This window comes from Molothrus aeneus, chromosome Z (genome assembly GCF_037042795.1).
Source record: "Molothrus aeneus isolate 106 chromosome Z, BPBGC_Maene_1.0, whole genome shotgun sequence".
In the NCBI taxonomy this organism is placed as follows: Eukaryota; Metazoa; Chordata; class Aves; order Passeriformes; family Icteridae; genus Molothrus; species Molothrus aeneus.
In genome coordinates this window covers 55256205-55279819 of record NC_089680.1, presented here as the reverse complement: position 1 = coordinate 55279819, position 23615 = coordinate 55256205, and the positions used below count along the sequence as shown (strand labels likewise).

General features: G+C 38.4%; 2 protein-coding genes across 7 annotated transcripts in view; both read left to right on the top strand.

Annotated features, from left to right (window-relative positions):
• Positions 1 to 12283, top strand: part of DMXL1 (Dmx like 1) — a 77067-nt gene extending 64784 nt beyond the window's left edge. For all 5 annotated transcript variants that reach the window (XM_066568760.1, XM_066568761.1, XM_066568759.1 and 2 more), the window contains 8 exons: positions 27 to 168; positions 4359 to 4419; positions 4918 to 5045; positions 5215 to 5307; positions 5778 to 5869; positions 6805 to 6857; positions 7976 to 8193; positions 8591 to 12283. In XM_066568760.1, the coding sequence (XP_066424857.1) occupies positions 27 to 168; positions 4359 to 4419; positions 4918 to 5045; positions 5215 to 5307; positions 5778 to 5869; positions 6805 to 6857; positions 7976 to 8193; positions 8591 to 8815 (1012 nt within the window). In that variant the 3' untranslated portion in view covers positions 8816 to 12283. The remainder of the gene's footprint in view (positions 1 to 26; positions 169 to 4358; positions 4420 to 4917; positions 5046 to 5214; positions 5308 to 5777; positions 5870 to 6804; positions 6858 to 7975; positions 8194 to 8590) is intronic.
• Positions 12284 to 13863: 1580 nt separating this feature from the next.
• Positions 13864 to 23615, top strand: part of TNFAIP8 (TNF alpha induced protein 8) — a 56509-nt gene continuing 46757 nt past the window's right edge. The window contains exon 1 of one of the 2 annotated variants that reach the window (XM_066569061.1): positions 13864 to 13937. In XM_066569061.1, coding sequence (XP_066425158.1) covers position 13937 — 1 coding nt within the window. In that variant the 5' untranslated portion in view covers positions 13864 to 13936. The remainder of the gene's footprint in view (positions 13938 to 23615) is intronic. The other variant, XM_066569058.1, reaches the window with a different exon arrangement.

Below are 23615 nucleotides of genomic sequence, written 5' to 3'. Positions count from 1 at the left end.
ATTTGAAATGTTTTCTTCATCTCTAGGGCTGATGATTTCCTAGTTATACATGCTCGTGATGATCTGGTAAATGTTCAGGGAAGCACTCCTTATACTCACAGTAATCCTGGCACACCTATCAATATGCCTTGGCTTGGTAGTACACAAACTGGCAGGGGTGCATCTGTGGTAAGTCACTTGTCAAAGATTAGCTTTTTGTATTCTATCTACTTCTCTCCTTTTATCTGTTCAGTCTTGCTTGTTATATTTTGTAGTAGAATATAAATATAAATATAACCTAAATATATATATACAACCTTTATATAACTAAATATAACCTTTCTGTTATAAAACCTTTCTGTTGTAAATCAGGCAAGCTGGATTTTTTGGTAACAATTTACTTAATAGGTTAAAATATTTAAGGGACAACTAAACAAGCAAAGCTTTCAGTCAAGTCATACATGCTTTTTTTAAAAGCTTCACCTAAAAGCAAAGAATCAGGATTTAGGTAAGAAGTTAGACTATACATTCTTCTTTAATGACTTGAAGCTGAATGGTCTATTTGAAAAGCATATATTTAGCAGGTTTCAGAATATAAATTCATAAGGATTGGGTAAAATGTTTATATGAAATTTTGTGGTAGCTTTTATTTTAAGCATAAACTTCAGCTTCATTCTGAGCTTCAGAAAGAGATCTTGTGCTTGGAATGAAGCTTGGCCCTGAGCAAAAGGCTATTAAGTTAGATTTAATTCAGATCAAATGATAATTATCGCCTGGCCATTGACATTCTTATCTTAGTTCCTGTGGAGCATAGATGGAGATCTCTTGATTAGCTGGCTGAGAGATGCCTATTTGGAGACACCTAAGGGAGCTGAAATGATCATACAAGACACCTGTATCTCAGTCCTTCTGCACATGGAATGCAGAAAGTGGAGTTTTCCTAAATAACCAAACGCATTAAGTCTTGAGACTTGGCTGTACTTGGTGTCATTTAACAATTAAAAGCAAGTTATAACTGGTGGCAAAATTAAGTAACCATATGTTAATTAATATTGTTGTTGACTTGCAAATAGCTGATGAATAGGAGAAGTAAATAAGGAATAAGCAAGATAAGATTGATAATGTTTTCCACATATAGAAGTGGGTATTGTGCCAGTCCCTACACCTCTGCCTTCACTTTAGGAACTACTTATCCTAGGTGGCAGTGTTGCAGCTCTGTTATTTCAATCAGGTCTCTTGTGCAAGTATTCTTTGAATGCCTTTGCTACTTTCTCTTCTCACTTTCATTTTTAAAATATATATATATGTACATAGAGAATTTTTGTGTTCCTGTATTTCTCAACCTTATTTGTGTAATATATTAATGCAAATGGTATTTACATGGCCTTTTATTTTGCATGCTGTAAAACTTTCTTCCTAAATATATTTGGCTATGCTCGTGTTGAACGTTTTTGATGTTAAATTTTGGACCTAAATTTTGTCTGGCATATTGTTTGACTGTGGCCAACAACCCACTACAGAATAGAACGCACCTGCCCAATAGGGAAGGAAGACAGAGGTACCTAATGAAGGACAAAGTGAATGAAGGAAAAAATAGGGACTCCAGGGAGGAAATAGTGTTGCTGTGGAAGAACTGGAACCTGGAAGAAAAGCAGCTTTACTAAGATCTTTCTTTTGCTGCTATTTGCTGCTTTGTTCCTTCAGATACTGCTTATTCTTGACCTCATCTTTGCTTTTCCATAATGTGCAGCCCATTTAGTAGTCGTAGCCCACTGTTTTGTACAATTACTGGCTGTCCAATCTCATTGTCTTTGCTTCACTTTCATCAGCAAGGGACACTCAGTCAGTTAAATTTTATTAGCTGTAAAGTTTTTCTGACACTCTTCACTGTTCCCTGTTTAGACAGCTCATACAAGGTAAGTAAGGAAGGTCAGACACTTCAGCACAGTTTGTTTACACAGGTCTTACAGGAGATGTTTGTGGGAGAGTACTGAAGGGAATAGTATGTACCTACAACTCTGAAACTCAGGCAGTGTTACCGACAGCTTGTCATACAAGTCAGTGCGACTGACACCAATATTTAACAGTTTAACAATGGGTGGGATGGAGTTAAAGTGCATTTTTATTTTTCAGTCTTAATGTACATTAAGGCACAAAGCACCCAAAGCAATCAGTGTCCAGCAAAACAATCAGGGTTCTAGCCATCAGCTGTTCTAAGGGCAAACTGAGGGCTAGCAGTGTCAAATGTCAGTTACATTACCAATGGAAGTATTTGCATTTCATAATTGTACTTCTAAATTGGAGAAACTGTACCAAGGAGTTCTGTTAGTGTAGCCCTTCAAAGGCACATTTCTGTAAATTTGCATTTTTCCAAAGCATAATCCAGCAGGGGTTAGGGGATCATGATGTATGCTTGTCTGTTGAATGGAGGAAGATTAGCTGGCTGAGAGATGCCTATTTGGAGACACCTAAGGGAGCTGAAATGGTCTCTCTCTTCCATTAACTTCTGGGTAAAAGTTAGTTGCTGTAAAACTCAATACAGCCCTTCATTTTAGTAAAGAAATAGAGTGGACATGAATTATTGTTCTTCCATTTACATTCAGAAGATAAGTTGTGAGTTTAGAGAGCAAAGTATTGCAATTATAAGTGCACATACGACTTTGTAAATGTTTGAAGAATATCATTCTCTGTTGTCTTGAATTTTTAAATGTATATATAATTTTACCAAACCATTTGGCTTTTTCCTTGATATTTAAAGTACTTAGAGAAAAAAAAAGTTACATATATATTTCAAGATCATATATTTTTTCTTTAGAAAGTGTTTTGGAATGAGCTGAGGGGCACAAGGCTTTCTCTTCAACAGTGGTAAAACTTTGAGAATTGAAAGATCTAAATCTGCTTCCAAAATGTAATTAAGAGGATTGTGGTTATTCCACAAATCCAAATCCAGCGAAATTTTTACAAGAAAGTAAATTATTTCCCTTTTTAGTATTTTTCCTCTTTTTGTTTGCAAACTGGTAATTTAGAGGCTATTTCTTTTAACTCTATTGATTTTATTTAGGATTATAAAGCACATGAAAATTTGTAATTCCTGCCTCCTTCCAGTTAACACCCTGATATAATTGGAGGCCAGGGGAGAATAGCATAATTGAAATACCTCATCGCTATCTACTGCCCCATGACAAAGCAGTGTTAAAATACTGTACAGAATTACAGCAGTTGAAAGCCACAGTTGGATTCAAAGATGTTAAAGGTCTTTTCCCCGAAAGTGATTCAGTGCCAGCTTGCTGTTGGTGGGTGGTAAGTGATAAGCTGCTGTGTTGAATATAAGTGGCCTGGCAGTAAAATTTCGTATGTGTTCTCATTTGAAGTTAACATCTGCCACAAATATCTATTTTGCCCTTCTCAAATGTTGAGGTAAATAATATATGTAAAAGCAAACCAAATCCAACAATTCTCTGAGGGAAGAGGGTCCTCAAAGATGTCAGATACTTTTGAGAGCTGTTGGAGAGTAAAAAAATGAAAACTTTAACATGCATTAATAGAAAGAAAAGAAGGGAAGAGACAACACAGGCACATTTCCATTATTAAAAAAATCTTTACTCTTTTTTTCGTTTTTGTGATGAACATATAATTTTAATAGCTGGGGGTTAAATGTTATTCTCTAATGTCTCCAATCCTCTTTGCACATTGAGTTCTTCCCAGTTGGAATTAATAAAATGAGAGAAAACAACGATCTGGGTGATATGCCTGGCTCAAAGCCAGTTTTGGAATTTAGGAGCAAGCATGCTTCTGAAAATTCATTGGATCTGTATTTGCAAAATTATGAATACATTTGAAGAATTTTTTTATTTATTTATTTACTTATTTTATACCAGTTACATGGTATATTGCTTGTTCTGGATGGTCACAAATAGCCACTTTTCAATCAATGGCAATAAGTTAACTAGATTTGAAAATAGATATATTCCTTCCTATTTTTTACTTCTGTTAAAGTTTGTTTACCTCTTTCTTTACATGCTTCTGCCTTTCTCTTGCTTATCTTACAATATTCAGGAATATTCCAATAAATTTAATGGAATCAGAAAGGAATTGGCAAGAAAAGAGGTAAGACTGCAGTCTAAGGAGTGTTTATATTTGGATCCCTACATTTCTGAAGCAAAAGTTTAATATTTATCTAGATGTATAAAACTGCAGAAGTGCTAACATCTACACTAGTCTTGGAAGACACAGACTTCTGAATCTCTAAACCCAGTACTTGTTTTCGTAGGAGTTTTGGTAGGAAACAATTCTCTGCAATCACTAATTATTCTCTAGTTTGATAGCTTTTTGTTCAGTAATACTGTTTAATTTTTTTCTATTTTTTTTATGTTGAACAGATGCTCAAGAAAGCTATTAATAATGTCAGAAGAATGGCTTCTCATCCAACACTGCCGTATTGTGAGTTCAGGTTCTTATAAAAACCAGAAAGGTTATAAAAAGATGATATATTTCTTACTCATCTGTTTTTTAGTGTGTTGCTATTTTATACTAGCACAACAATCTATTATATGTTTTGAAACTTCTTTATAAGCCATACTTACTGAAACTATTTTTTATTTTAAAAACAATATTGGGAGATGTAGAATAGCCTTAAGAAACAGGAAAAAGTACTGTATTTCTCTCTTATTTGTGACTAAAATGAAAGATAGTAGCAAAAATGTGTTATTATCTCCAAGTAAATGTAAATAGCTTCATATTTCATGAGCATCTAAATACAAATCATCATCCAATAATGAGTAACATGACTTTGAGTTGCAGTGTTACGTCCTGCTCCTACACCAAGACAGACACTATGGCATAATTTTAGCACTAGTTATTTTGAGATAGTGTGAGTTTTCTTGAAATTATAAAAGCTGAAACTCTTGTGAAAGGTCTTGTAAATATTTTCTGTTGCAGACCTGACGGGTGCTCAGGATGGAAGTGTGAGAATGTTTGAATGGGGTCATGCACAGCAGATCACATGTTTTCGATCTGGTGGCAACTCACGGGTAACTCGAATGCGATTCAATTACCAAGGAAATAAGGTAACTGACAAAATGCTTCTGTATGCTTTCTCTTCTCCCCTCCCCCACTATAATTGCAAATTAGCAGAAACATCATATGCTTCTAATTTAAAGTATCTTCTTAAAATTGTGGATATTTTCTCTGCAAAACATACTTATGTATTTACTATTACTGTGTATTTTCTTTCAGTTTGGAATTGTTGATGCTGATGGATATATAAGTTTATATCAGACAAATTGGAAATGTTGTCCACTTACTGGAACTTCACCTAAGCCATATTTGGTAAGCTGAATAATAAATTAGTTTCCATAAAGTTGCATTGTATTCTCTAACTTCTTTCTCCCTTCAGAATTGCTAGGAGAGGGCAAGGATTGTGATGTTAACCAGTATTAATCAAGATTAAGTTATGTATTGCTGCCATCCTGTGGTCTGTATGACAGATTCCTACACTCTAATTATACTTGTTAAGTGGAGAGTGGAAAATGTAACATGAGGTCTGAAATAACTTTAATGTTAATTTAGACTTGTCAATAATTGTCACTTGTCAATTAATGGACAGTTACATAGGGCTGCAGAGTATATTTCCGTGAAAAATTAATGAGTCTTACGAGGCATACCAATACCTTTGTATCCTATGTTTTTTAAATTTCTTATGAAACACCTTTTCTTCTTTTTAATATTAATATTAATATTGCCTGCTTGCACAAAATAGATTCTTTTTTAATTAAAAATTTCTAACTGCAATTTTTCAGACATGGCAATGTCATAACAAAACAGCCAATGACTTCGTTTTCATCAGTTCATCATCGTTGATAGCTACAGCAGGATTTTCTTCTGACAATAGGTAAGATCTATTGTGATAATTCATAAAAGTGAAGTGGTGCCATATTTTCTCTCCTTTCCCACACTTTGGTTTTTGTTTTTTTTAATGATTCTTCTTAAGCAGTTTAAGAGTACTTCTGCTTGATTTCTTTCTTGGCGGGAGAGAGAAGCAATGTTTTGCAGCTAAATTCATGTGCTTGTTAAGGGAGGTTTCATGGGGAAGCACAAATATCCTGCTCGTGTTCCCTATGAGGAAGTAGAAAGGAGGTCCTGAGTGATTTCGCCAGTAATCCAGTGAGTGGTGTGTGGGAATGGTTTAAAGCTGTGCCAGGGGAGGTCTGGCATGAGACTGGACATCAAGAAACATTTTATTACCACGAGGTTCAGAAATTGGAACAGGCTTCCTTGAGGTCAGTCCCCAAAGCCTGTCAGAGTTTGAGGCATTTGGACAATGCCCTTAATGACATGCTTTAACTTCTGGTCAGCCTTGAAGGTGTCAGATGGGCAATTACATGATCCTTCTAGGCCCCTTCCAGCTGAACTATTCTATTCTATGCACATGAACTTGTCATAAATTATTTTTATAGCTCTAGGGAATTTGCATAGCTCTAGGGAATTTGCATAGCTCTCAATTTCTCATTTGTTTTCATAACTAAGTATTGATCAAAAAATACCAAAACCTGCTAACATTTCTGTGAATTAAACTACAAAAGACTGTTAACATAAATGCTTTATGGAAATAGCCAGTTGTAGAATAATTGTGTAGAAGGTGTGTTCTTGCAGCATATGATAAACTATGGAAGTAATTTAGGGTCTGCTCAGACATCATCATTGCGAATCTATTTACAGTGCTTTATGCCTGAAACAACCCTTTTAAGGTACAGATGACTTTTGTTCAAGAGTCCAAAATACCTCTGAACATCTGTTGCTGAATTAAGCCATGTTTTTTTTCTACAGAAATATTTGTCTTTGGGATACTTTGGTTTCTCCTGCAAACAGCTTGGTGCATGGTAAGTAAATGACAACAACCAAAATGTTTGAACACAGTATAAAAAAGTGTATTTGTGAGTCTATCTTTATGGAAGAGTTATTGTGGGAAGTAATTTTAACATTGGCAGTAAAACATCTTTCATTGTTCTGTGTGAGTGCACCAGTGGGAGTATAGAACCAGATTCTTCAGAAATTGCTTGGTGTTCATATGCATGATTGGTTTCATGGACATGAGCACCTTCCTTTGCATGCCTTCTGTCCTTGTTTCACAAGTGCAAGCCAGACATTTCTGTTCTTTTTTAAAAGGCTCTGGGCAGCTTCTGCTTCAGTCAGTTTTTCCTCTAAATTGGATTTTAGGGGTGCAAAAAGTATTTAGCCCTGTTTCATTAGTTTTATTTAGCCCTGTTTATTAGTTTATTTATGTAATAATATTGCAAAGTGTTATTACTAATACTTTGTTGCAAGTAATACAAGAAATGCATTCCAGTATCTGAAATATGGAATTGAGATCAGAGAGTTGTGAACTCCTTGTACCTAAAGTATGGTGAAAGCCTAAGTGTATGTGAGAGACATATGGAATTTCTAAATGTAAATTCATAGGACCTTTGAACTACAAGTACGGCATACCAAGCTGTGTTGTGATAATTGTAATTTTCATTCACTTTTCCCACTCATTTAGGGGAGTAGACATAACCAAATAAATGTAAGAAGCAGCAAATTAGCAGTAAAATGACCAGTGGAAACTTGCAAGATATTTGTGCAAGTAGTTTAGAAAGACTTTCTGCTGGGTATATATGACTTGAAAAACCAAATTATATTACTTAAAATAACAAAACTGTTACTTTAATAGTATATTATTAAAATAATCTGTTTCTGTTTAAGGATTAATAGTTTGTGATTACACAGGGATAGAAAAAAAATTTGTTTATACAGATTTTAATTGCTTAATTTGGGAGATTTTGAAGATTTTTTAGCTTCAGAATGTCTGAGGGGAACGTGTATATTGGTACTGCAATAAGTGGGCTGGTTGTGGTCAGCTGGACTACAGCATCAAAGTCACTGTGGCTACTGTCTTGAACTATTAGGGTTTGATGGCAAGTACAGTGTTTTATTTGAATTACTTTCCTTTGGCTTTCAGCTTTTATCTGTCATGATAGTGGAGCAACTGTGCTAGCGTATGCTCCAAAACACCAGCTGTTGATATCTGGAGGCAGAAAAGGCTTTACCTGTGTAATTGATCTTCGCCTAAAGCAGCAGCAGCAGTTACTCCAGAGTCATGATTCTCCAGTCAAAGCAATTGCTGTTGATCCTACAGAAGAGTATTTTGTCACAGGATCTGCTGAAGGCAACATAAAGGTATTAATGAGGAGGAGGGAGCAGAGGTGCTGCGTACATTCAGAAAAATCTTGTACAAGTGTGGAACAATCAGATATCATATGTACTACATTTGTTCTTAACTCTGACTTTCACATTTATGAATTTAATTATGAAATGTCAGCCTTAACCTCTTCTAAATTCAGTCCTCCTTTTAATTAGTGATAACCTTAGTGTCTCTCTATATTGCTTATTATAGTAAATGAGTACTAGTATTTTATAAATGTGTCATTACAGATTGCTACATATTCTTCTCTTACAGTTAGTGTCAGAAAAGTAAATGCAAATTGTAGTGCAATTCCTGCACAATTCACTGTTGACAATTTTAAGATCATGGTAATTTTCCTTATAAGAGATTGATGTTTTGATGCTTTTCCAGGTATGGAGTCTGTCTGCATTTAATCTTCTTCACACTTTCATCAATGAACATGCTCGACAGTCTCTCTTCAGAAACATTGGGACAGGAGTCATGCAAATTGAAACAGGACCAGCAAATCACATATTCTCCTGTGGTGCTGATGGAACAGTAAAGATGAGAATCCTGCCTGATAGATTTAGCCCTTTAAAGGATGTGTTAAAAAATGATGTGAAATTTATGATCTAATGTTTTTCTCAGAATAGTGAATAACATTCCCCTTCTGCTATCCTTGAAAATATTTTTCCTGGAGCTAACCAACAAAGGAGATGCACAATGATAGCTTGTGATACAAAGATGTTTTGGGTTTTTTTGCTTTCTGCCCTTCTGCCCCCAACCTCCTATTTATTAATTACCTGGAGCTTTTAGTCCCTGATGCACTAATGCCTTAAAGATTAAAAGGTCCTTCAGATTTTGATCATTGCCTAAAATGAAAGCTAAATATGACTCCAAATTACACAGTTATAATTTATAAAGATGTTACTGAAGTGGTTTACTCTTCCTTTTGAGATAATTACACTCTCACGTGCAGTGTACCATCTGGGCATGACCTCTGCTTATATTCAACACCTTGCCACCTAGTAAAAGCATGTCAGTCCTGATGGAAACCTTAGGTAATGTTTTTTCACTGTGGCAAAGAAACCATAACTGTCTCTCTTCTCAATTTGTTTAGTTAGCCAACAATAAAAATGTATACCTATGTGCAGAAGAGAAACAAAGTTTCCAGGAGTGAATAGTCCTGGTCGCGCAGACATTCATATAACGAGCCACTTTTTCTCTCCATTCCTGAAATCCAGGCTGTTTACCTCTGTAACTTGCCTGATCTCCTTCCTCTCATCTAGAGTATAAGAAACTGAAGGATGTTCTGTAACTTGTCTTCTGTTCTATAGCTTGAATCACTGCCATCAGGATGGCAGGCTGACCTTTTAAAAATAAATATATTTTTAACCCTGAACACTCCCTTTACAAAAAATAAAATGTAAATATGAATGGATATCTTCCTAGTAAAATAGTCAAGATTATGTGTGAAGCCTTAGACTTGATCAAAAAGATACAGGAAGATAGTGCTTTAGGATATGGCACTAGAATTTCTTGAAAGACTATTTATTTAGATGTCTGTAGAGGAAATAAAAGAAAAACCCAACCTAATTTATTTTTACATTTTTTCCTGTAAGACTTTTATTTAACCCAAAGATAGTCCATTCTTAGCACTTACATTCTTGTTTGTCTGTTTTTCCTAAGTACTTTAAAAAAGGAAAAAGTAGTTCAACAGCAAAGTACTTCTACACTGTCAGTCTTTCTTTCTTGATGTTTATGTTTACATCTGGTGTCAGATGAAAGAAAACAAACTGGGAAGGATAGATGTAGAGGTTTTTTTTTTTTGCCAAAATATTAGACTGCATAACTTTAATGTTTGACCAAATTTTTAATGCACAAGGCCTTTACTTTTTTTTTTTAGTCTGCTAAACTGTTTCTGTATGTATTTTGGTTTACTTTTCCTTACTTGAGAGTTTGACAAAGGTTTAATTTGTAAATTAGATGTGAGGCTGGATTACTTGAATGCCAATGGTGTACTTTTTGCTAAAAGATATTTTGTGAAATATAGCACCAAGATATTAACTGTAAAATAAACCTGTCAAATTAGGAACTATGGGGATAAATAAAGCATAGCAGAAATGAAGGGCTTGTATAATGAACTATGTAACATTCTCAGGATGCTTTTATCTTAAGAATATAAAGTTGTTTAAAAAGATTTTGTAAAATGTATTAAGGTCATTTTAAATGTATGTTTCGCAAGTTGCAGTGCAAACACTATGAAGGTTTTTATGCACATAACCTGAATTTTCAAATTGTGCAATAAAAAGAATGTGAATGTTTTGCCATGAAGAAACATGTGACAGCATTTCAAACTGGTACAGCTGTTCAGTGATTCAGTTGTAATTGTTCTTCCTTAACAGTTAGAGATTGAAATTGAATGTGATTTCAAAGCAGTTTAAGTACAGTGATGGACCAGAAAAGTGACTAGAAGTGACACCACCTTACAAAATAGACTTGCCCAATGAGTATGAGTTATCTGCTCAGTGGCTGAGTTTCTAATATTCTTTATTCTTGTGGAAGAAAGAAAACAGTGGGATAAACAGTAGCACACTGCTTTAGAATCAGCTGAAACTGTCATGACTCTGTAGCTGCTTTATATACCTGCGTCAGTTTTATACACCCACTGAACTAACAAAGTTACATGTGCAAAAATCATGGCAGTATTATATAATTATGTCCTTGATGTTTTGTCCTTAAATATTTATATCTCATTAGCTTTAATACTTCAAGCTCAAATCTGTTGTACTGGCAATCACAAAAAGCTGTCTTACCATCTGCAAAGTGAGCAGATTTTAAATGCAATTTGCCAAGACATACAATGTTGTCATTTTTCTGAGTAAAGCTGCACTTTGAAAAATCCTGGCAACCTTATATGCTTATACCAGAAAAGTACTGACCTTGACCAGGCATTTTCAATAATGTTTATAGTTACCATAAGCTATTCTTGAAACTAAATTATGTAAAATCACAATGTATTTGCCACACCTTTATAATCTTTCCAATAAATCCTGCAGAAACTCAACCTTCTAGAGTTCCATGTTGCTGCTATTTCATTTACAAATCAGTTGTTCAGTTGCATATTTTTCATTGTTGTTTAACTATTGTAAGATGAATTATCAGTAGCTTTCTTGTAATGATGGATTAAAAATTAGTTAAATTCTGTTGTACATAAAACTTTTAAAGGGACACTCTCAACTTTGAATCTAGTCATTGGAGAAGAACTGAACTCAGAATCCTCTGGCTGTTGCCCTTAACTTCCACTGACTTTTGTCCTCCAGCAATTAATGCTTTTTCCCTGTTGCTATGCAAGTTACTCAAACTTAAGGGTACTAGTGCCTACAGAGGTCCCAGTGCTTACAGTAGCCATGTGCACAAATTGAACGTAAAATTTGCTTTTGCCAGTGCTTAATCAATAATACTTTTTTTGTCCAGACAAAATAATTTAGCTTGTAGTTGATAATGTCCCTTTTAAATATCATAGAGTGGAAGCTGTGACTTGTGTTTGTCTTTGTAGCAGTACATGATACTGTCAGAGTATGTCATTCTTGTGTTGCTAACTGATTCCATTACCTTAGACACATGATCCAAGTTCTTCATGATTACTTCAGCAACTTGTGAAAGTTAAAACTGGCCATCTAGGTACTTAAACTGTCTTGTGTGACTTTACACCACAAAATTCTCAGCTGACAGCTGATGTTGCAGGACGTTGATGGAGAAAGGTGGAAGAGATGCAGATTTTGTACCATGCCAAGGTGGTGCAGGGTGAGGTCGTAGATGTTCAACTGCATTTTAGGAACCTCAGAACCAGTTGCAGGAAATAAACTATGGAGATATCCTAGGTACCCCCTTCCTATTAAGAGCACCCAATGTTAGAGTAGATGCAATAGTTATGAAAAAAGCAACAGTGATTAAGGGGAAATAAGCTTGGAGATTATATATTCTCCAAGGTAATTATTTTCAAATGTTTATTTTTACTAAAAATAGCAAAACCATCGCTAATGGCAGGTTCAGCACACTGATCAAATTACTTTCTATAAAATAAAGAAACTGATTTACCAAGTTTTGTAGTGTTTCTTATTCCTCCCATTTCTAGCTCTAAAATATGCATGATTTTTATTTTTTTTAATGTCTTATGGTCTCAGGCTTTATCTTTCCTTGTTCTGACTTTTTGGTGTTTGGGAGGGGGACTGGTTGCTGGGGGTTTGTTTTTGTGCTTTTTTTTAATGTATAAGTAACAGAATTGCGCAAAACGAAATTATTTTGCAGTGTAATGAGGCTGATGTAGTAATGGCACTTTCTGTTGTCAACTTAACTTTTGAATCCCCTTTTCTGTTTCATTTAAGCTTGAAAACCTGTGTAGGTCTTTGGGAGCTTCATCCACCTCTGTTGTCACCTCTAGCAGAGGTACAAGTATGAATGCACCTGTTACAATCTGATGAGTGAGAGATGCCCAAATTAAGGAGCAAATGAGACAAAATGCCAGTTCAACAATACTGACTTTATTTGTAACTTTTAGTGTGTAGGGGAAAGAGAGAGTGCCAGTAGAAGATAGTCGCCACTTACAGATCCAGCGGTGTCCTGTTGGTCCTTTTTCATCCTGGGCTTCTCAGTGGTGGGGTGGGGGGACCTAATTCATCCTTCTTTTAGTAAGTTCTGTGCAGGAGGGGGTGCTGGGTACACAAGACAAAACTGACTATGAAGATTTTTCACTATGTGTTTTAGCAAACAAAGGAATCCATGTTTATTAGCTACAAGGTGCATAGTTCTCTAGTTAGTATCCTGTCTTGTATTGGTTAATGATTCCATTGTTTCCTAGTCTAATTAGTTCTTTCTCTTCTTTTGAGTCGGTGGATTTCTTGGATCGAAGGGCTATGAGCTGCTGGTTGCAATCTCCCCCACCGGTGTTACCTTTTATCCAATCAAGATGATTGTAGCACGGTTGCTCAATTGGATTTATTGGTGTCTTCCTTATCTTGGGAGCTCTGCCTGATGTCCTTGTGGTCTGTGAATTCGGCACTTTTTGGTACTACTACACAGTAGTACATCCTTCTTTCCAAGCTTTGTTAACCTCCCCCTGGGTCATTAAGCAGTATAAGCAGTATTGCCTTTATACAGCCCAGGTTCCTGGTATCCACAGCGGGAACTCTAAAGGCTCTTGGTGGTTGCAAAGGCCGTCTGTCCCGTAACTTGGGATGCTCCTCTTCGGCGATAGGGGTGTGAGCTGCTGCTTTCACAGTCTCTCGCGCGAGATGTACGGACCGGGTTCTGCTAACCTGATCTTGCCCCTCCCAGGCCTCGAATTAGCACCTTCCTGGCGCGAATTCCCCTCCTCTCTGGCCGTAATAGTGTTCAAGACTTGTTCTCTAACTCCTAGGAGCCCCTGCGCGAGTCACACGACAGTGGGTATGAGTAGAGCATGCATCTCGTCAGGCTCGCAGCGAGCTGCTGCCAAAATTTAAACCGCCTCTGCAGGCAGCTCGGTGCCTACAGACGACTGTGCGTAGAGTTTGGCGGCGGCCGCTGGTGCGAGAGGCGAGGCGGGGCTCGATCGGCCCCGCCTCGGCCCGGGGCGAGCGCAGCGCAGGGCAGGGCAGGGCAGGGCTGGCAGCGGCCCCGCCCCGGTCCCGGCGGGAGCCCCGAGCCCTGAGCCCTGAGCCGCCGCCGCCGCTGCTCCCGCTCCGCTCGGCACCGCCGCTGCCGCCGCGCACACACAGTGAGTGCCGCCCTGCGCCCCGCGGGGCCCCGGCCCCTTCCCGCGCCCCTTCCCCGGCCCCTTCCCCATCCCCGGCCCCGCCGCGCCAGGCGGCCCCGGCCCCTGCCTTGCGCGCCCGCAGCAGCCGCGGCCGAGAGCGGCGGCGGGGCGGGCTGGGGCCCGGCGGCGGCCCCTGCAGAGCTCTGGGCTCAGCCCCGGGGGGCGAAAAGCGGCCCCGGGTTCGGGTCCGGGTCGCTGCCGCCTCCTGCCCCGGCGGGTCCCGGCGCCGCGCTCCAGGTGGGAGCTTCCCGGAACCACGCGGGGAGAGTTTCCTCACTGCCGATGTGCTTGGGTGAAGGCTGCTCTGCTCTGCGGTATCGAACCTCGTAGGCTAGCTTTTCGCTATTTTCCCAGAAATGTTTCTGCTTTCACTCGGAGTGAGCCCTGCCCCGCGTCCCCCGCTGTGCCGGGGCGCGCAGGACTGACCTGTAGCTCTTGAGGCAGAGGCAGGCGTGGTGATGCAGCTGAAGTCTGCACGGTGGTGGTGAAAGAAACTTTTCTGAGACGTGCCAGTTTGGCTTTGAAGTACTACTAGCAAAAATCCTGAAGTTCCGCCTGTAGTTGTATCTATTTACATACTGGTAATCAAATAAAAGAGATCACAGTTCAGTGTGCATTTTTCCTTTTTAGAATCCTGAATGGTCAGACCTTCCACACCTCTGTGTGTCTCTAGAGGTACATGTTCGCAGTCTTTTCTGACCTCGGGTTGAACGAAACACGGTCTAGGTGATGCTTCCCCCTCACTGCACGTGTCTTGTTTCAGTCATTCCTTTGCGGAACTGCTCGGCGAAACCACTCACGTTACAACCTGGTCAAAACTTCTCCCAGCAGTCGTTTTCACGCTCACTGCCTGGGTTGACTGTTGCCAACTCTTTTATCTTTTGTCAGCTCTAAATAGGAAATTTGCTTTGAAAGAGCATCGACAGTGGAGGCAAAAAAAAAAAAATGTCTGGAGGGGAGGAGTGTTGCGGTGGAAAGAGGTCCAAGCCCTGTATTTGGAAGACAAAACTTTATGAACTTGGAACATGCTTAGAAGCAGGAACAAGGAACTGAAATGTTCTAGTACGTTTGCATTTAGTACTTGAACTAAAACGTTCTAGTACGTTTAGTGTCTCTGCTTCACCTGAAAGCAAATTTCACCTGGAACACTATTGAAATAGAAGTAGTGGTGCAGATCTTTGCAGGAGCACAAAATACTGCAGCTTGAAATGGAAGCTGCTCGCTGTTTGCCCTGACAACAGGAAGCTGCTCATTTCCGTTAAATAGTAACTTGCCTACTCTGACTAAACCTAGATTTCAGCGTGCTTCATGGCTTAACTTATCTCTTTTGAGTTTTCTTTAAATAGTTGCTGCTAGGTAAAGAATAATAATACTTGCTGCTTGGAAAAGGTGAGTGGATAATCAAATCTCAACTTTGGTCAGTGTCGTATTTTGGTACAGCTAGGCAAGTACTGCAAGTGATGGGCAGTAAAATGCCTAATAAGCATTAAAGCAGATGATGCATCCTTACAGTTTAGTTTTGTATAAAACTAATACTGAATTACTGAAATAGCAATTTATGGTATGTAAATGGTGGCTGGTTTGAGATAGTTATGTCTTAGGATGAATTTTCTTCCAAGTTGCAGATGTTTTTCTTGAGTTTACCTCATAATAGAGGTTTTGGGCTAGAATTCACCTTTATGTTTTGTTAATACTTGTACATGAATAGTACAAAAATGAGAAGGAAAAAAGTCACCAAATGGTATTTGTCATAATCTTACCATTGTATATATCCTTTAAAATTACCTACTTAATCTAAAAGGTTGGCAGTACCTTTCCATCATTTTTTCTGCATTTATTATATTCTAGCAGCTTTAACCATGTTCTAGGTAAATTTGGTTACAGCTTCTACATCCTTAAGATAAATCATGAGGCAAATAGATGGTACTGTACTACTTTTACTTTTGTCTTTATTTTCCCACTGCCTTTGTAGGTAGGTTTCTTGTAATTTTTATATTTTCCCTGTATTGGACTAATCATTTAAACTACTTTCATCTTCTCCCATTGACAAATTTCTTAACTGTGTTTGTCGCATTTTGTGAATCTGATTGAATTGATGAACAAAACAAAATTTTACTGAAAATTAAGTATATAGGGAAGAATTTTCTTGTAGGGAAAGTATTCTTTGTGCACAATATACCTTGAAAAACTGTCGAGACAAATTTCAGTAATGCGTATCTCAACTTGAAGATTCTAGCATTCTTGTTTTTGTTTGGAGTATCAATAGACAAACTGTGGTGCTCCAGGAGCTATGATTTAATGTCAAAGTAACTTGGGGAGTTTTTTGGGCTGGTCTGGGGGTTTTTTTTGTGTCCAGCTACTCACAGTCATGAGCAGCCATGTTGTCAATTCTATTTGTGATAAAACTGTCTACAACATTCTTCAACTGTAATGTAGTGCAAATTCTAGGCCTCTTTATTTTATACTGGCTTTGGAATCACTGAAAGTTAGTATGGCTTGAAATTACGTGGGTTTTTTTTCCTCTTATGCCTCCAATGTCATCAGATCATAAGACCCAGAGTAAATGTTATTTGTGTTCAAGTGAAAGTTAAGATGGCATTTTTCAGTTAAGCATGTGAATAAGAGGTTTCACACAGCAGTTTTACATTCTCTTTCTCAAGCAATGTTTTGCTCAAACCAGAATTTCCTTTTCTAACCTAGAGATTGACCTCACCCCCACTGAGAAGTGAGCTCTGTGCTCTGAGACTGAGGTGTGTAATTTGCAGAGCAGTGGCAGCACTTGGCTGTTTCCTGGCATCTCTAACAAGTCTCAAGAAGGGGGAGAGTGTGCAATACAGGATTTGTGTTAGAAGCTGTTAATCCTGTGTTTCAGGTGCTCTTGTCTGAGCTGATCATTGACGCTGTCACTTCCAGCCAAAACATTATTTCTTTCTTCATTTCAATGTGGTGGTTCCTGGAATCTCTGTAGTAAGGCAGGTGTGTGAGATGGTGTACTAAACAAAATGCATAGCTTTTAAATTACAGGAGTTAAAGCTGCTCCTTAATTTCAACACATTTTTATTTGGAAATACAGATAATGGATAGTAAATGTCTCAGTCCTTGAGCAAACCTTGCAGGGACTTAAAAAGTGTTACATGACTTTTTGATGATAATACCCTTAGCTGGCATTGATGAGTTGTATGCTGAGGATAGTGGGATCAACAAAACTGGACACATTAAAACCCAGCATTTTCTCCCAGTTTATGGAATAATGCAGTGGAGAAAGTGGGAGTGCAGTAGTGCTGGCCTATGGAAATCAGGCTGGGTGCAGCTGTGGCTAATGGCAGTTATTTGGATACACATCTGGCCCTGGGTGATGGTTGTTAAACCATCTGAAGGAGGCATGTGTGTGTGTGCATGCATGACTTGTGGGCTGGGCTCTCTGTGCTTGCAATTGAGCAATTGGTCTGGTCTGGACCTGTGTCTGGAGGCCCCAGAATGAACTGGCAGAACTTCCATTTACCGTAGCAGTTTGATATTTATTACCTGTTCAATTGCAAAATTTTTATTGTGTGGTGTGTTTAAGCCATTCTCAGTTAATGGATTCATTTTTGCTCTAGTACTGGAGCCTTACTGGAGCATGTCTGAATAGTGTGCCCATGCTAGGGAGGTCTTGAGAGGAATTCAGGAAATGGCAGAGCAAAACAAGCTGTTTTTAAACAGTACTGGTTTCTATAGTTGAAGATTTTACATGCTTGCTTCTTTTATTGTCTTTGGTACTTATAAACTGAGTTTCCAGCTGACCAAGTATTTTTACAAGCAATATATTTTTTTCTTGTTTGGTGTTTTGTCTGCAGAAGTTACTGGGGCACAGTTATATTCAGGGTGAACTGTAAATAACTGAAGAAAAACCTGTAACTATATTCCATGTTATTCCTCTACTTGTAAAAGGAAAGACTATATTAAACTTTAAGGTAATGAGAAGCAGAAAAACAAGCTGCAAGCAGAGGAAGCATATACCTGCATGTCTCATCTGTTAAGGTATTTGTCTCTTGAACTTTGAAGCTGGAACACCTCTCTGGTGGTGGAAATAAAATCCATTAGTTACCTGTGACTGATTGTCCTCTCCAGCATGTATATGACACACAGATAGTGTTGTAATTTGGTTGTCTTGAAAGGCATTTTAAGTAATAATAAGTGATCCAATGAGGAATAAAAACCAAGCATGCCTGTTAGGTAAAAAGTGTTTAGGAAGGGGACAATAATTTTATCCAAATACATGCTAAATTGAAATTTATCAAACAAAATGTTACCATATTTAAATTACTGATTGTGCAATATCAGTTACCACAGGGTGTGTAACCACTGTGATTCCATGAAGAGGAATTTCTCTTTAACTTCTAGCTGAAGTAAGTTGTTCTCAACCCAATTCCCATACTCCAGTGCTGCCCACTTCCAATTTGACACATAGTACTGGGCTATCTAAAGTATGTTGGCATTACTGCAGAATATTATACTTTCCTAAAGAACTTACTTTACCTGCAAGTACAGGTGGGTGAAGTTCTGGAAGTTAATTGTACCATTCTAAAAAAAAAGGTATTAAAAATTAGGCTTCAGGTGATGAGGAGCAGTCTCTGTCAGAAGTCTGTTGGGCGTATGTGCAAACTAGCACTTCCAGCCTGAATATATTGCTACTCTCACTCAGTTTTGAAAAAAACAAACGCGTAATTTCCTGCTTTTGCCAGTTCTGCAGAAATCTGAGACATAGGCGGGTCATTGCCATCACTGGAATATTGTTGATGGGATGGGGATAAAATAATCTCTGCTGGTTTCTTATGGACATGGGCACTGAAAATGTTAAGCTTTATATGGGAAAGTATAAAAGCAAAGGATATGTCTGGGCCCATGAATCTTCTGCTGTGTTCCAATTTCAAAAAGTGATGTTTGCAACAAATCCTTTTTATCCATGAATTGTGCATGGTATAGCAGAAAGCTTATCCCCAGCAGCTATAAATAGTGAAATGATCTAAAATATGATTCAGCTTTTTTATTGCCATGTCCGAAGTAAATAACTGCCTCTTGACTTACTGAAAGCATTCCAGTGTGTTGTGGGCTGACCTTGGCTGGCTGCCAGGCATCCCTCAGAGCTGCTCTATCACTCACCCTGGTAACTGGAAAGGGGAGAGAAAATGGAATAAAACGTTCAAGGGTTGAGATAAGGAGCAGGAGAGATCATCCACCGAACAGGATCACAGGATAATGAGAAGTAAAGTAAGTGTTAAAAACACCTTCCTCCCATCTGTCCCTCCTTCCCAGCTCTCCCTTGTCCCCAGCAGTGCAGGGAGGTGGGGCATGGAGTTTATGGCTGGTTCATCTCGCACTTCTGCTGCTGCTCAGGGAGAGGAGTCCTTCCTCTGCTCCAGCGTGGGGTCCCTCCCACAGGAGACAGTTCTCCAGGAACTTTTCCATCTTGAGTCCATTCCACAGGCAGCAGTTCTACATAAAATGCTGCAGTGTGGTCACTCTTCCATGGGGTCAGTCCTGTTCCAGCGTGGGTCCCCCAAAGGGTGGGTACCAAGTCCTACCCGGAAACCTGCTCCAGCATGGGCTCCTTTCTCCAGTGGTCTGCAGGTCCCTGCCAGGAGCCTGTTCTGGCTCCACAGCCTTCTTGCACACACCAGCCTGCTCCAGGGGGGTTCTCCATGACCTGCAGGTGGATCTCTGCATCCCTGTGAACCTCCATGGCTGCAGGGGCACAGCTGCCTCTCCATGGGCTGCACCATGGGCTGCAGGGGAATCTCTGCTCCAGCACCTGGATCATCTCCTGCCCTCCTTCCTCACTGACCTTGGTGCCTGCAGAGATGTTACTCTCACATGTTCTCACTCCTCACTGAGCACATTTTCATCAGCCCAACAACCTTTTTCTCCTTCTAAATATGTTACCAAGGAGGTGTTGCCATCATTCCTGATTGGCCAGCCTTGGCCCCTGGCACATCCATCCTGGAGCCGGCGGGCACTGGCTCTGCCAGGCATGGGGAAGCTGCTGGCAGCTCCTCACAGGAGCCACCCCTGTAGCCCCCAATACCAAAACCTGGCCATGCAAAACCAACATGTCATGCTATTTTAACAGTTACAAAGAGCATTTTAGTGCTCCTTTGCCTTGGGGAAGAGAGAGGAATTTGCTGCTATATTAATTAAGCATCACCATTTTATATGAAATGCATTTGAGAGCTATCTCTTGTATATCATGGTTAACTAGTATGAAATCAATAGTGAAACCATACCTCCCATCTTTTGCAAAACATTTGGTAGATGGGGTTTTTTTGAGTGTTTACATACTGTGGTTTCAGAATGTAGAGAAATACTAGTTTGGTGTTAGAAGGTAGCTGTGCCTTTGACTTATCTGCTGCAGATGGTTTTTTCTGAGTGGTAAGTATGTGCATGCATAAAACAGATAGATAAGGTAAGCCTGGTTAAATGGCCTGTAATTAAGCCCTGATTATTGAGTTGGTTTGGAGTATTCATAATTAGATATGTGTTTGTTTATGATATCCTTCCACTTCTCAGCAGAAGGTTATTTGTTTTGTATATATGCTTAGCCCATTTTCTTTAGTGTATTAAAGTAATTTTCAGGCTCTGTGGAAGAACCTTTGCCCACCTTCAGCTCATTCCACATCCTTCTTCCTCCATTCAGAACACAAAATCTGCATTTTATCAGGTGCACTTCAAATGAATTTTTTACCTTATGCTTTATAAGGTGAAACAAAAATGAACAACTGCTTAGCAATTTTTTTATAATTCTAGCTCATCTTGATGTTTTATTGTCAGTAACTGTTGATATTAAGATTTTGTTTAATCCTGACATATATAGCACTGTCTTTATGACTAACTGCAGGACTGTTTTATTTAAAAAAAAATCATCTTCTGAGGAAACATTGTTTACCTTTATGTCTTTGATATGGAGAAAAACATTTTGCTGCTGTTGGGCCTGTAGCTTGTAGTGTTTGGGATTCCAGACATAAAATCTGTATCTCAAGTAGTCTAGAGTTGATCTTATTTATAGTATTGCTAGAACTTTCAGCTCTGTTATCTTTTTGGCATGATTGGAATGATTTTGTAGGCAGATAAGTGGGGTTTAGTGGCATGTGAAAATTAATTATGTTTTTTATGAGATTAAAAAGTAGAAATGTTTTGCAAAAAATTCAGGAAGGAGGACAAGAGGACAGAGCAAGAGAGACAAATCTGAGCATGTTGTGGCAGTCTTGAAGTTTGCTTAGCTGTCCAGAAGTTTGCAGGTCAAGTTAGAAGAAGATAGTTGATAACTTTTATGTTTAGATGTTTTATTATGGCTAGGATTATAGTAAAACAGGGAATAGGAAAGCTCATTCTGATCCTTAAGGTCCATTGCACCCCTTAACATTCTGTGAATCTATCTTCTGTGATTTCCAGTGGTTTCAGAATAATTTAAACACACTGAGAGGAAGTCTTTCTCTGTTTGACTTCAGTTTTATTTTCTTTGTAGTTACTGTGTATAAATTACAGGATGCTTTAGCCTCCTCTCTGATGAAATAATGAAACAATACAGATCTGTTACTATAAGCAGTGCTGTAGGATTCTTAATAGTTTTGTGTAGCTGCCAGACAGCTACACAAAGATCCTGTACTTGACAGCATATTGACGGGTAGAATTTCTTCTTGTTTGAAGATCTCATTCTAGAAATTGTTTGTGTGATACCCTTGTATTGCCATGCATTTCATATCAAGGTCTTATCTGCTACTTTTGTGAATTCAATTGATTATTTCCAGGCATATTTACTTAATTTGTTCTCCATTAAGTTGTAGTACTTCAGTGTATTAGATCACTCTCATGTTAAGGAAAAAGAAATATTCAAATCTTGTTTTGCTTGGAGCTTTTGAAAATTTATTAGAACTTACAGGTAGAACTGAATGATAGTAGAACTGCGATTAACATCTGAATTGTAGAAAAATCTGTGTAATTCAAACAATGAATTTGTGTTGTATTGGTCTGCAAAACACCACACTGGTCAGTGATGCAGAAAGTATGCTGATTGCGACCAAATGCTTTTGTGCAGGTTTGCCAGCAGTATTTGCTGTACAAGTAGTTTTGAATATTCAGGTGGATGGTTTAAAGTCACTTGAAATGTCAATTTTGTTTTTAAAACCAGGCGGATAACTGGGGGGAATAGTGAATGTGAGGTCAGTGATAAGTGATAAATATTTATTCCTGTGAGGTGTTCAAATGTAATCTCAGGTGATTAGCAGTTTATACATTTATTCTGCTTCAGATCTTACATTGGATAGTATGGAGAGCCTGAATTACTACTAAAAGATCCATCTGCTGAAAGCATGTTCAAGGCATCCCCAAAAGATGGAAAGCACAGGACATGATCCTTGCTGTCGACCTCAACCCATGGACACTGCTGTCCATCTCATCCAGGATCCCTAAACATTGGTTGTTTGCCAGTGTTTTCAGATTGGCTTTGTCCAAGTTGTTTATTGTTCCCTTTTTTTTAGTAGTTTCTTAGCATTTCAGCATACTAATTTTTCTAATTACTTGATTTAAAATTTAAGGACTTTTAAAAAACCCAAAAAAACAGAAACACAAAATCCCACCCAAACTGTATTGGTGTAAAGATCCTGCTTTACATGGAGTACCCAGTTGTACATATCGAGCCAGGTGTTTAATTTCAGTGATCACAGAAGAAGGTGTATTGAAAAAAAAAATTCTGAGTGTTTGGGTCCACCTGATGGAAATTTTCAGCATTTGAGACCTATAAAACCTCTAAGTGCCTAAACCAGAGCATGTGCTGCTGTTCTGCACACAGGAAGCCATGTCACAAAACCTACCTTGCTTTCTGTTCAAGCAGAGAATTCTGTTCAAGAATTTATATGCATGTGACTGAGGTTGGGGAAGGAGAGTGTGGGGTTACAGTGGACTTTAAAATTTAGGTTTAAAATTATAGGACCTCTCTACTAGTCAGGCTTAAATGCAGCATGTAGCATTTAATAATCTCTAAGCTTCACAACTGTATGTGAGAAAGGTAGTACAGAATTCCACAGCTAAAAAGGCAGTTGTGACTTATTTCAATTTTATTTGTCTTAAAACAATGTTGCTTAAAAAGTGAATAGCTACAGCACAAATTTGAAAGTTAGTGTTCTGAGTCTTGATGGCAATAAAGACATTAACGGAGAAGAATGTCAACTAACAGATAGGCAAAGGAATAAATTATTAGCTAGGAGGATTAAATTCAGAAGTTGGATCAAATCAAATACTGGAATAAGGATTAGAAGAGCCTTGAGAAGCTTAAATTAATGCCTTGAGATGAAAAACAAAAGACTGAAGAGAAAAAAAAAGTGTATTTATAGCTTTATTTTTTCTTAATATGAACAACTGAGTAACATCATAATAAAATAAGCTGAATAATAAAAATTTAACAGTGCCAGGCAGAAGAGAGGTCTTTGTCAAAGGCTCTTCATAGAAGAGAAGTAATTTAGATACCCAGTATGACAGTCTGAAACTATGTGATCATGCAGCTTTTTTTCTGTGCTCAGTCAACTAAGGGCTTGCTCTGTGGCAGTGGTAGAATTTGTGGACTAAAACTTTTCTGGAAGGCTTCCTGGCTCTAGAGCACTTTGGGGC